At 46.7% G+C, this 14,166-nt stretch overlaps 1 protein-coding gene across 1 annotated transcript; it reads left to right on the top strand.

The window, feature by feature from the left end:
- The first annotated feature begins 11,827 nt into the window (after window positions 1–11,827).
- On the top strand, window positions 11,828–13,813 carry LOC131415083 (palmitoyltransferase ZDHHC19-like). Its single transcript, XM_058556525.1, has 4 exons — window positions 11,828–11,973; window positions 12,326–12,470; window positions 12,887–13,114; window positions 13,541–13,813. The coding sequence occupies exons 1-4, from the start codon at window positions 11,828–11,830 to the stop codon at window positions 13,811–13,813; spliced, it is 792 nt and encodes a 263-aa protein (XP_058412508.1).
- The last annotated feature ends 353 nt before the right edge of the window (window positions 13,814–14,166 follow it).

The following is a 14,166-nucleotide window of genomic DNA, read 5'->3' as shown; positions in this document are numbered from 1 at the left end:
AAAGCCATGGAGGTGTGGAGAGAGGCGGAGGGACGTGCTTTAGGGGCTCTGTTGAGGTTCGGGTGAAGATTTTTGATGGTAAGGAAAGGACTCATAGAGGGTCAAGAGAGTGAATTCTGGGAAGGCAGCGGTGGCTCCTGCCCTGGCTGGGGAGTAGATGCGATCAGAGGAAGCAGTTACTGCTGTGGTGCCAAGATGACTCCCTCCTCCTGTCCATGAACACCTCCAAATATCTCCCCAGGGTCAACAGAATCCTCTCCCTCCCTCACCTTCCTCCTAAAGAACACACTGGGGACAGGACAATGCAGGGAACCAGGAGTCTCAGGGGCCCCATTACCTCCTGCGGTGGGGATAAAGGCACAACAAAGAATCAAGGGCACTGAGCCCCAGAGGGTCCATCACCTTGGCAGCCCTGACAAAGACACAGGCTGACTCAGCTTCCTCAAACTATGTGCACAGAGCGCTCCCTGGGTCGTTCATCTCTAGCCAGCGAGAGGACTTGAGCTTAATTGCCCAAAGCCCTGAACCTTAGCCTTCTCCAGAGCCGATAACAAGGTGCTGAGGATGTTCTCCAAAACTTCTTCAGGACAGAGTTGGGGGTGGGGGAGGCAAGAGACGGGAGTTGAAGAGCAGGAGGGAGTTGGGAAGGGAGGCGGCTGGGCTGACACTCAGTGCTCCCACAGCTGGGTTGTAGGGGCTGTGAGGTCCAGGGGAGACTGGCGAATTCTCAGGATGGCTGAGGATGGCGGGAGGAATGGCAGGGTGTGGGTGAGGGGGAGGACTTTAGCTCTGACAGGGTACTTCTGCCCCACCCAAAGTCCCTCAGCGGCTATCTTCTGTGAAGGGTGACCCATGACTAGTCCAGGGCGATGCCCTGACTCAAGGCCAGCCAATTCATAGCTCAGCTGTGGCAAGAGAGGACGAGCTGGACCAGCCAATCAGTTCTTCTCTTGTGAGTTCTGGACTGCTACCTCTTAAACACTGATTTTTAGAGCCAAGAAGAACAAAGCTTCCTTCGTATCATTTTTTTGGCTTAATTTTCCTCACAAAATTGTATGATAATGTGATACATTACCTATCACTTCAGTTTTGGCTGTCTCAGTGTAAGGGTCATTTTTGAAAAATGAAAATACGAAAAAGAAACCTGAGTTGCACTGTTTTTTCCCCAGGGCTACTCAATCGTTTGACATTTAAAAGCCATTCTCTCTCTTTTAAACAATTTTTTATTGAGATAAAATTCACATAACATAAAATTCAGCATTTTAGTCATTTTAAAGTGCATAATTCAGTGGTTTTTTATATATTCATAATGTTGTACAACTATCACGATGAATCTAATTGCAGAATATTTCCATCATCCCAAAAAGAAGCCTCATACTTCCCAATTCCTCCTTCCTCCCATCCCCTGGCAACCATTAATCTACTTTCTGTCTCTACGGTTTTGTCTCTTATGGATGGTACATCTATGTGGCCTTTTGCATCTGACTTCTTTCATTTAGCATGTTTTCAAGGTTTATCCATGTCATAGTATGTATCAGTACTTCATTCCTTCTCATGGCTGAATAATAGTCTGTCATACGGATATGTCATATTTTGTTTTATCTCCTCATCAGTTAATGGACATTTGGGTTGTTTCCATTTGTTTTGGCTACTATGAATAATGTTGCTACTTTGCTGATCTCTTCTATTACCTGTGTGTGGGTGTGTGTGTGTGTGTGTGTGTGTGTGTGTGTTTATGTGTGTATTTGTTAGGGTTTTCTATACACAAGATTGTGTCATCTGCAAATGGATATAGTTTTACTTCTTCCTTTCCAATGTGGATGCTTTTGTTTGTTTTTCTTGCCTAACTGCTCTGGCTAGAACTTGCAGCACAGTGTTAAATGGAAATGGCAAAAGCAAGCACACTTGTCTTGTTCCTGATCTTACGGGGAAAGCTTTCAGTCCTTCCCCATCAAGTACAATGTTAGCTGTGGGGTTTTCATCAATGCCCTTTATCGGATTGAAGAAGTTCCCTTCTATCCCTGGTGTGTGAGTGTCTTAATCACAGACGGGTGTTGGATTTTGCCAAATGCTTATTCCCCATTGAGATGACCATGCTGTGTTTTCCCTGCACTCTGTTAATATGGTGTAGTACGTATTATTAACTTTTGTGTGTTGAACCACTCTTGTGTTCCTGGCATAAATCTTACTTGGTCATGGTGCGTGATCATTTAATATGCACCAGATTCAGTGTTCTAGTATTTTGTTGAGGGTTTTGCATCTATATCCGTGAAGGATACTGGTCTGTAGTTTGTGTGTGTGTGTGATGTCTTCATTTGGCTTTGGTATCATGATGATACTGACCTCATAGAGCAAATTAGATAAAGCATTCCTTCTTCTTCTATTTCTTGGAAGAGTTTGAGAAGGATAAGTGTTCATTCTTTAATGTTTGGTAGAATTTACCAGGGAAGCCATAGGCCATTCTTTTTTGAAGAGCCTACCATGTTGGCCCTTCTTCAATTTTTAGCTGTTGTAGACTAGCTCCTTATTGGTTGATGGCTTTCTGGGTTGACTTAAATGGTATTCCAGTATCACTTCTATAAACATCATCCAATTCTACTTCTTTTGCAAGATTTTAAATTTCACTTTGCAGTAAATTTTCATTATACCTGCACTTGGCATTGTTTTACATTGCAGTTGAGATGGGAAATGAAGATGCTACTTTTCAGTGAAAGGTGATGTTTGGGGTGGGGCCTCATTTCTTGTTCATCAGTGAATATTTTTGTGTTCTGATGTTTTTGTTTACTACATAACATCATAACTTTAGGGATTCAGAGGGTGATAACTAAGAGAGCAAAAAGTCCCCTGAATTCTAAAACTACAAAAACCAAAATACATGGTGCTAATTTCAGTAAATTAATGAAACAAAAGTCCACAAACAGATTCTAAAGAGTAGCCTGCAGAATGTTTATTAGGCAATGATTTTGGGATCAACACCTGTGGAAGGGAAGGGAAGGGAAGGGAAGGGAAGGGAAGGGAAGGGAAGGGAAGGGAAGGAAGCGGGCCTGAGCAGAGGGAGCAGTCCATCTGTGGTAAGGGCCCCACAAAAGCCTCAGGCAACCCAGAGGTCACATGGGGGCTGGGATGGCCCTTCAGGATTGTCCTGCACTGGGGCAAAGTGGCTGGGCCTTGAAACTCTCCTGTTGACCAGTCCCTGGATGCAAACAAACTGTCCCTGAAGGAGGCGGGACCTTGGGTGAGGCAATTTTCTTTCGAGGAGGCTACCCTCAAAGCAGAGGCTGTGTTCCAGCAGCTGGGGAATAGATTCTGCATTCCAGGACTGGGGTCTGGGAGGCACCTCCCAGGGCCACCCACAGATCTTAGCATATATGAAGAACTTAGTAACTGTTGTAAGAGGAAAAGGAAAGCTTACTTGATAAATGATGCTGGAACAATTTATTGTGATGACATGAGCAAAATACACGATTAGACCTTTACCTTATATCTTACTCCTACATGAATTTCAGATAGATTACAGAGTTAAATGACAAAGAAAACAAGAAGTATAGGTAAATATTTATCAGACAGAAGGAGAGGGAAAGACTTAGAAGAGAGGTAAGATGATGCTAAGGAAATGATCAATAGATTTGATTACATAAAAGCAACAAAACCTGACATTAAAAATTGCACACAAAATTAAAAGGCAAACAACAAACCAGGAACATATTTGCAATAAACACAGCCAAAATTTTTGAAGAAAAGTGCTCCTGCAAGCCAGAAAGAAAAACCCAACACTTCCACCAAAAGCACAATGAGATACCACTTGATACCCATTAAGATAGGTGTTATAAAAAAACAACAGAAGAAAACAGAAAGTGTTAGCAAGGATGTGGAGAAATTGGAACCCTTGTGCATTGCTCATGAGAATGTAAAATGGTGCAGCTGCTGTGCAAAATCATACGGCCGTTCCTCAAAAAATTGAACATAGCATTACCATACGATCCAGATCTTCCGCTTCTGGCTATGTACCCCCAAGAATTGAAAGCAGGGACTTGCATAGATATTTCTACCCTCTTGTTCATAGCAGCTTTACTCACGATCGCCAGAACGTGGAAACGACCTAAACGTCCAACAACAGATGAATGGATAAAGAGAATATGGCACATACGTACAAGGAAATATTATTGGGGCTTGAAAAGGAAGGAAATTCTGATACATGCTACAAAATACCAACTTCCAGGACTGCTAGAGGCCAAGGACAAACCTTGAGGACATTATGCTAAGTGGAATAAGCCAGACACAAAAAGACAGATATCCTATGATTGCACTTATATGAGTACCTAGAGTAGTTAAATTCATAGAGTCAGAAAGTAGAACAGTGGGGGCCGGCCCCGTGGCTTAGCGGTTAAGTGCGTGCGCTCTGCTGCTGGCAGCCCGGGTTCGGATCCCGGGCGCGCACCGATGCACCTCTTCTCTGGCCACGCTGAGGCCGCGTCCCACATACAGCAACTAGAAGGATGTGCAGCTATGACATACAACTATCTACTGGGGGTTTGGGGGGAAAAATAAATAAATAAATAAAATTAAAAAAAAAAAAGTAGAACGGTGGTTACCAGGGGCTGGAGGTAGTGGGGAATGAGCAGTCTTTATTTAACGGGTACAGAGTTTCTGTTTGGGATGATGAAAAAGTTCTGGAATGAATAGCAGTGATTGTTGCACAACAATGTGAATGCACTGAATGCCACAGAACTGCGCACTTAAAAATGGTTAAAATGGCAAATTTTATGTAATGTATATTTACCACAATAAAAAACAAGAAAAATACCCCAAAACTTCCACATTGAAATGTGAGTGATAGCGCCCGGCCGGCCCAGTGAGGCAAGCGGTTAAGTGCACGTGCTCTGCTGCGGCGGCCCGGGGTTCGCCAGTTCAGATCCCAGGTGTGCACCTACACACTGCTTGTCAAGCCATGCTTTGGCAGCGTCCATATAAAGTAGAGGAAGATGGGCATGGATGTTAGCCCAGGGCCAATCTTCCTCAGGAAAAAGAGGAGGATTGGCAGATGTTAGCTCAGAGCTGATCTTCCTCACGAAAAAAAAAAGGAAAAGAAATGTGAGTGATAAAAGATATAAAACAGCAATTCAGAAAACAACTACAATAAAATGACCTACAGGTGTATAAAAATATTTAATTTCATAAGTAATTCAAGAGATATAGAAGAAAAGATCAAGGTATCATTTGTCATTTATAAAATTAGAGAAATGATTTTGTGTTAATATTTAATTGTAATGTTAGTATTATAACATAGCTATGCTCATAATAGTAGTATAAACATGTGCAAACTTTCTGGAAAGCATCTTGCAAATCATGCAAAAGATGTTTTAAATATTCACATTCATTGACACAAATCCAACAGTTAGGAATCTATTCTAAGTGTATCATAGGAGATGTAGGCATGTGGATAATGGCAGACGGCACCCCTTGAACAAAGAACTCCGTGCAGTGAGGGAGCCAGCTCTGTGAATATTTGTAGCGGAGAATGCTGTGTGCCTGTTGGCATGGAGTGAGCAAGGGGCTGAGTGTTAGGAATGAGGTCAGGAAGTGAGTGGGGCCAGATGAGGGAGGGCCTTGAAGGCCACAGTAAGGAGTGCGGACTTGACTGTGAGTGAGCCGGGAAGCAATTGGAGGGTTCTGAGCAGAGGCCATGATCTAAGCTTTATAAGGAGCACTGGCTACTATTTGCAGCAGAATCTATTAAGGGTCAAGGGCAGAAGAGGCACGGGTCACTTAGGAAGGTATTGCAATATCCAAGCAAGAGAAGGTGATGGCTTGGACTCGTGAGATTTTGTTTTGAATGTCGAGCTGATGAACTGGAGGTGGGATACGAGATAGAGACAGGAGTCAGGTGACTCTAAGGGTTTGATCTGAACAGGAGGGTGAATGATGGTCCTAATTCCTGGGACGTACAGCACTGAGGGAGGAGTAGGTTTCTGGAGGCAGGAATCCAGGGATTCAGTCTGGAAAGGTGAAATGTGAGATGCCTGTTAGACACCAAGTGCAGATGTCGTCTGAGCTGGTGGAAGGATGAGTCTGGAGTTCAGGGGAGAGGACAGGGCTGGAGATACTAATTTGGGAACTGAAAGCAGATGGAGAGTAGTTAAGCTATGGACCACATGAGATGGTCTAGGAAGTGAAGTAGAGATGGAGAAGAGCACCGGATGCTCTAATATTTAGAGGTCAGAGAGGAGGGAGCATCAGCAAAGGAGACTCAGGTAGAGCAGCAAATAAAGGAGGAGGAAAACCAGGAGGTTGTGGTGTCTAATTATTGTAGACAGTACAACAGTACAACTTTTTCTACAAATTGGCTACAAGCATGCGTGCAAGTTTCGTTTCAAACTTGCTGCAAGGACAGAGGAGTCTAAGCAGTCCAATTCGAAGAGTTCTCTCAAAGACATTAATAGGAAGAAAGGAAGAGAGAATGAGAGAGAGAAAGAGAGAGAGAAGGAGGAAGGAAATGAAAGAAAGAAAAGAATGAAAGAAAAAGAAGGAAAGGGTCAAATAAATGTCTTGTTCAAGACAATGTGACCTCTGATTGACGGTTGGCTGGGTCCTCTTGGTAACTGCATAGAAGAAATCTTAATCTGATTAAAATCTACCAGATTTGATCAAGCACACTAGTTGTTCCCCAGGAGCAGCTAGCAATTTATCACAGGCAAAATGTCCCAGACCAGGTTTTCATACAATTTTTTCCAATATCTCTTTTTCACTGAGCTGATATTTCAAGTTCCATCTCATGTGTGGCTTTTTTTTTTTTTTTTGCCAATATCATTAATTGAACATGTTACCTCTTTATATTTCTTATAGGAAGTGGAAATTAGGAATATCATAAGTGTAAATTAATCTTTAGAAGACATACACAGTCACAATTAGCAGCTATATTTTTACACACATTGATATTGTTTGTTGACGCCTGTTTCCTCCCTTAGGCAAGGATATCGAAACGAAACCTCACAGTGACCAGGGCAGCGGTGGCAGCTCATGTGCTGGGAGGACTGGGCTTTCAATTTGTGCATGTCGTGTTCTGTTTGGGCTGTTTTGTTTATGTAAAATAGGAAGAGGTGTAAGTAAAAGACACCCAAAGACCTCCTTGATTTCTGGCCAGAGATCTAGAGCTGTAAGACCCTAAGACTAGAGAATTAAACTCTGCCTGGAGAGTCACTTAGATGCTTCCCAAATTCCAGATATATTTTTCTGCTGAACCTATCTTCTTGTGTATTCCAAGGTTGAGATCATGTGTCCTTTCTCCTCCAGGTTTTGCTGCCAGTCGCTACAGGCATGTAGTGAGAAAACTCCAGGTGTTCTCTGAGAGCCCCGCGCTGTCCAATGTTCCTGACGTGCCGTCTATAAAGCCAGTGGACAGGTATCATTTTTCTGGGAGGGAATTTTAGCATGTTTCTACTTATAAAGTATAGTTCTTGTTCCCTCATTGTGGGCTGGTCATAGCTAATTAAATGAAATTTATTTTTAGAAGTGACATTTCAGTCATGGGCATGATAACAGATTTGATTTATTCAATTAGGAAACAGAACTAGTTCTTATGGAAACTTTGAAAATAATACATTGCAATGATCAGTACAGGGACTCAGTAAAGGCAGCGTGTGTATCTAAGCAGCATCCTGAGCGTCTGTGCGCAAATGTATGTTCACGTTCCTGTAGTTATCGTGACACTAACAAGTGGAGGTCTCTACACATTATAGTTTAAATGTTTCACAGAATGTTCACAGGGCAGCTGGAATAGTCCCAAGCTTCAATTTGTGTAAAAGCGCTCATCTGGATTTCAATTATTAGGGCATCATTGTAAAATTTTCCTGAGAATTAATTAGCTTGTAATTCTCAGTTGTAACTCACAGCTTTCCATATTCAGATTCACCGTGATAGTGTGGAGGAACTCTTATATGTGCCTGGATTCCGACAGGTGGGCCCAAGTGAAGAAGTATTTTTGCTGTTTAAAATAGGATCGTTCTGGGCCTGCCCTGCAGCTTCGCGGTTAAGTGCACGCGCTCCGCTACTGGCAGCCCGGGTTCGGATCCCAGGCGCGCGGCGACGCACCGCTTCTCCGGCCATGCTGAGGCCGCGTCCCACGTACAGCAACTAGAAGGATGTGCAGCTATGACATACAACTATCTACTGGGGCTTTGGGGGGAAGAAAAAAGGAGGAGGATTGGCAATAGATGTTAGCTCAGAGCCAGTCTTCCTCAGCGAAAAAAGAGGAGGATTAGCAGGGATGTTAGCTCAGGGCTGATCTTCCTCACAAAAAATAAGTAAATAAAATAGGATCATTCTTATATATATTTTGGATCAATATGTTAATCAAGGAAAGATTTAAATTAAACACCAATAGTCAGATAAGTTTTGACAATTGTCATAGTCTGTGAAATTCAGGGTTTAGAGATGGAACACAAAGTATAAAAAGGGACCTTATTGTCTGCTCATCAGAAAACAGTACAACTGGTCAACAGAATTCTGAAATAAGAAGCCACAAATTCTGAAATGAATAGGCACCATCAGATTTCCCTCATGGGCGTTACTCAGTCATATGTTGTGAATTCTCATTGTGTCAACCCAGGCTCAACAATCTGTGTTCCTCAAGTCATCTGTTGCTGGACCTTGGAGTCCTGGAGTTCCGAGTGTCAGGTCCCCCTGGTGTCTACTCTGGTGGGCACATCAGCTTCTTCTAGGAAGGCTGTAAGCATGGATCTGTTCCCTGTATCCCTCTCTCAGGCTGCACTTCTCTGATTTTCTTCCAGAAGACCTAATCTCTGGCCTGTAGCTTCTGGCAGGGACCTTCAGGCAAAAATGAAGGGAGCAGAGAAAGCATGTGTTGATGACAAGGCAGGGCAACTTCTTACAGAGGCCAACATTATCAGATGGAGGAGAGTGGAATCTCTATGGGGGTGAGGTACATAAGTGCATGGGTCCCTGAAATTGTTCCATGAAGACTTAACTGGTAATTAATCTGAGGAGAAAATGGATTAATGGGCAGTGAAAACACTGAGGAATCTGTTATGTAAAGCGTGTGCCACAATGGCTGCCAATTGACATAAGTGTTGTAAACCAAGGAATAAAATATTCTTATGGGGCCGGCCCGGTGGCACAAGCGGTCGAGTGCGTGCGCTCTGCTGCGGCGGCCCAGGGTTCGCCGGTTCGGATCCCGGGCACGCACCGACGCACCGCTTGGCAAGCCGTGCTGTGGCGGCGTCCCATATAAAGTGGAGGGAGTCGGGCACGGATGTGGGCCCAGGACCCGTCTTCCTCAGCAAAAAAATAAATAAAAATAAAAAAAGGAGGATTGGCAAATGTTAGCACAGGGCTGATCTTCCTCTCCAAAAAAATATATATATATATATTCTTAGAGGCCAGTTTGTTGACAGTCTCTGTGTTGGGCCGTGCACTTGACGTGGAATGTGCTCTTCCTGACTCTGCAAAAGGATCCAAATTACTGAAAACTTATTCGCATTGATAACACTTTACCTATAGAAAACCGAGATGAAATCATCTTTCTAATTTCAGTTTACCCCACAATCTGGGCCCAATAAATAAGGCAGTGCTTAGAATGTCATTGAGCACACGAAGAAAATATGGAGCACGCTCGTTCTATCTCTATGTTTTTCACATTCTTTGATGCTTGAGAGTGCCGTGTCATGGGTTCTGAGATGGCGGAGCCAGCCTGTGGTGTACCTAGCAGCCAAAAAGACACAAGGTCAATTTTGTTCTTCTGAATTTGGAGCTCAGCGTCAGAAAACAGCAACATCAGAGAGCTGTTGCTCTATATGAGTCCAGGTGCCTGAGGATAAGAAAGCGTCATAGTGTTGACCGTGTTATTCATCAGACTAACAGCCCTTTACATGGCACAGCAGAAGGTACCATAACAAACATTCAGCATTTTCAGTTTTTGTTAGAAGTGAGGACTCTCCTATCATTCTATTAATTTGTTTAGAATTGTCTATGGTCATAAAATGTCTCAAAACAGCAAAAAAGCATGTACGTGAATAGACCCCATTCAGATTACTCACTTAGGTTTTCGCTGAGATAATGACTGTCTACCACTGGGTGGAATAGGCAGAAAACAAATAAGGACTTTTTACTGTATCGTGTTGACAACAGACTGTTATTCAAAGGTCATTTCTCTTGCAGGCTACCAATTCTTTCTCTCTGTTATACATATACCTTTAAAAGTTTTTAATATCTCTCCATATGTAGGTATTTTAAATGTGCATAGAAATATAGAGTTATACGAAATTCTGACAAATGAAAATTCTAAAGCTTTAAACTTTAGTTTTTAAAATATAATTTTATCAAGCAAATTATAAGACAATATTCTTACTACATTGATTTCAACCTCTTAATTTGAACACCAGGAAGAAACATAACATTTCTATAGACAAGAAACTAAAAGTAACAATCATTGTGAGTTGATGAGGGACTTGTGCTGTCTTCTTTTTGTTCTGAGGAATTCACACTGAGCTGACATCCGTTGCCGATCTGCCTCTTTTTTTTTCATTGAGGAAGATTAGCCCTGGGCGAAGAACTGTGCCAATCTTCCTCTCTTTTGCATGTGGGTCGACACCACAGTCAGGCTGACAGGCGGTGTAGGTCTGTGCACGGCATCCGAACCCGCAAAGCCTGGGCCGACGAAGCAGACCACGTCGAACTTAACCACTACGCCACAGGACCGTCCCCTCCTCTCTGTTTTTAATCAAATTAACTTTCTCAGAATGTTCTAGTTCAATTACTCCCATTCACTATCAGCCTAAGCTTTTAAAGCAAAGCAGGAACCTTGGAAATACATATTTGGCCCACGTCCACGAGTAATACAATCACTGTTGAAATTGAAGTGACCTCCAAAATGGCCACTACACTTCAACACGCAGGAGCTCTGAAAATGAGTGCGGTGGCTGCCTGTCGGCCAAGACTCCCCAGTCGGTTGGTGATAGCAGCTCTGAGGCTCATTGGTGGCCCCTGGGTCCCAGTTGGGGGAATCTTCCAAACACAGAGGGGTTCAGACGCTCAGTGGCTAAAACGAATGACAACTGTCAGCTGCACGTAAGAGAGAAGCCAGTTATTTTCTCAAATAATACGCAGCTCAGGGGGAAGGAGTCAAGGCTGGGGCAGTGACTCAACAAGGTCCTCACATGTTGTCTGTGTAGCTTGTTGAGGGGCTGGCTAACGGGTCAAAGGGGCCCCCCGGGCCAGCACATCTAGGTTCAAGACAGGAAGAAGGAACAGAGCTGTGCCAACTGTGTCCTTTCCCCCTTTATCAGGAAGGCAAAAGCTGTTCTAGAAACCCTGAACACACATCCACTTGTATCTCATCGACCAGAATTGTGTCATGAAAAGCCTGGAAATGAGGAAGCCTGTGAAATTATTTTGCTGCCCCCTCCCCCAAAGTATAATTTTAGAAGAGTCCAAAGCAAAAACTGCAGACAGATGAGCAATGAGCACGGTTTGCTTCTATTGGCACTTTGCCTGAGAGGGTGATTGGAATCATCTCCTTCTCCCCATGTGTTTGTGTAATCTCATGTGGTGTGCAAGCCAAGCTCACCGGGGCAGGACCTCTCAGTCCCCAGCACGGGTGGGGGTGGGGTGGTTGCTGTGGGAAGTGACAGTCACAGGCTGCAGAGCCCCTAGTCCACATTCTCCTCATCCTCTGTGATGTCACACTGGGACTTCTTGCCTTCCACCCTGGGCTGTGGCTTCTGAGCTCACTATGGCCTCAGCGATTGCTGGGAACATAGGGCTCTCGGAGCCAGTATCAGGGAGGGAGCCTGTGGGCACCAGAGGTCCGGCCATGCGGCTCTGGGAGGATGGCATGCCCCTCACGAAGGGGCGCCATCCCCCGCCTCAGGTCCCAATTCCCTGGCTCGTCCCGAGTCTGCTCGCTGCCTTCAGTGGAGTCCTGCTGGTCGCTGTCAGCGGACTCTTCTTTGGTTTCCCGTGAGTCTCCCACACAAGCCGGCAGGTTTCTTACAGAGAGTCAGAAAGGAAGACAGATCATGAGAGTCCGGACAGGGGAAGTGCAGAAGAGGTGTCAGGGAAGGGAGGATATTCTAGGCAGTGGGAACCAATGTGCAAAGGCACAGAGGCATAGAGTGCTTGGTGCCTTTGGGAGCTGTTGGTGGCTAGGAGTATTGGGTGACATTTGGTGGAGCCTCTCTGGGTCTGTCACTGCCCTGGCTATTTAGAGCAGGCTTTGAGGTCTGTGAGTCCTGACCAGGTGGAGTGAGTCCCCCGGGGAGCTTTGGGACTCCAGGATCAGCGCTGAGTCCTGCTCTGGTCTCAGTTGCAGATGGCTGGCCCAGAATGGGGAGTGGGCCTTTCCCACTGTCACAGGACCCCTCTTCGTCCTCACCTTCGGCATTCTCATGTTTCTAAACATCTCCGACCCTGGTATCTTGCACCAAGGTGAGCTCTCGGGCCCCTGGGAGAAGGAGGTAGCACCCTAAAGGGTCCTGCATGCAGGGATGATTCCTAAAGTGCTTCTCCCTTGTCCCCTCCTCGGGCCTCAAGACCCCGTCACCCCACATCCCCTTCGCTTGGGCCCTGCTTCTGTTGCTTCATTTCCCAAGCCACCGAGATGTGGTACAACAGCATTCTGGAGGCTTTCCAATTGCCTTGGAGGCAGGGCCAGGGCAGGCTGGGAAGAGAAGCCAGCTCTTGGCAACCACTCGGTTGTGTATTCTTCCTTCCCACTGCACACACTCCTTACATCAATCACAGTTCCAAAGGCCTGCGTTCTCACAGAAGTCCTCTGGCTGGAAGTCTACCTTCCCTTGGACTGCCATCCTCTCTGAGTTTGGTCAGCTTCCTCAGTGCGGACTAGGATTCCCCTGCACACCTCCTTGCCTAGGCCAGCGATGCTGTGGGGCTGCCCTCACCCCGGCCGCAGCAGTGTGATGAAGGGCTCCTGCTGCTGCCCAATCCTCTTCCCATGCCAGGCTCCAATGAACAGTGCCCCAGGACGGTGCGTGTGGTTTGGGCGAAGCACATAGCCTTCCGCCTGCAGTGGTGCCCACAGTGCTGCTTCCACCGCCCGCCGCGGACCTACCACTGCCCCTGGTGCAACATCTGTGTGGAGGTGAGCGCCCCTCTCATCTGCCCCCTTCTGGCCCACACCCCCACCCGCTCTGCACCTGCCTGGCACCAGGAGGCCCACTTGCAGAGGGGACCAGTAGCAGACCTCAAACCACTTCCGGGACTGCTAAGGCCAAGGGTGGCAGTAACTCCCAGCCGCTCTTGGTCACTCATGCAGCTCACTGCCTCCCTGCCTGCACTGGTCCTGGGAGGCTGGCCCCTTCCAACCCAGGTGCTGACACGCCCAGGAGCATCCACATCTATGCTGAGCCTGGTCAGGCCAGGGGAAGGAAAGGCACCCCTGTCCTACCCCAGGGCTGACTGACACTAGATGCCCAAGGGCCCCACGGCTGGCTGTCGGCCTGGCCCGGGGAGCTTGACCTGTCCTCTTCTGGTGTCCAGAATGCTGCCCCCTCTCCCTCTCGCTCAGGACTTCGACCACCACTGCAGGTGGGTGAACAATTGCATAGGTCACCGGAACTTGGGCTTGTTCATCCTGCTCCTCCTGTGCCTATGCTTGTACTTGGGCTCCATGCTTGTCACCTGCATGGTCTTCCTCCTGCGCACCACCCACCTGCCCTTCTCCATTGACAAGGTCATCGCGTATCCACCAGGCTGTAGGGTCCACTTGGGGAGCAGTGGGCAGGGCGGGGACAGCCGAAGGGCGGGGTCCCGGGGGCGGGCCAGTGGTGGGCGAGGTTAGAGAGAAACCCCCTGGGGAGGACCAGTCTGAACCAGGGGAGGGTGGTAGGGTCCGGGTGATGGGTGGGGCTAGGAGGCACTGCGGTGCGTGGGCAATCTAGCGGGGTCTTGGATGGAGGACGCTGAGGGTGGCACGGAGACCAGGTCGGCAGGGTGGGGTGAGGTTTACCCGGGCTTGGTGGGTGGGGAGAGGATGGACTGGCTAGTCGTGCGCGGGTCTGTCAGGGCCGGAGTCGGGGTGAGGGTCCGGGCCCGGGAGGTCCATTGCGGGCGCAGCTCCTTAGCTCGTGGGCAGCATCGTCGTAGTGGTCCCCGCTGCCGGCTTCCTGGTGCCTCTCTTGGTGCTTCTGCTGA

This window comes from Diceros bicornis, chromosome 15 (genome assembly GCF_020826845.1).
Source record: "Diceros bicornis minor isolate mBicDic1 chromosome 15, mDicBic1.mat.cur, whole genome shotgun sequence".
Lineage (NCBI taxonomy): Eukaryota > Metazoa > Chordata > Mammalia > Perissodactyla > Rhinocerotidae > Diceros > Diceros bicornis.
The sequence above is the reverse complement of the archived record's forward strand: the minus strand, read 5'-3'. Positions and strand labels throughout refer to the sequence as shown.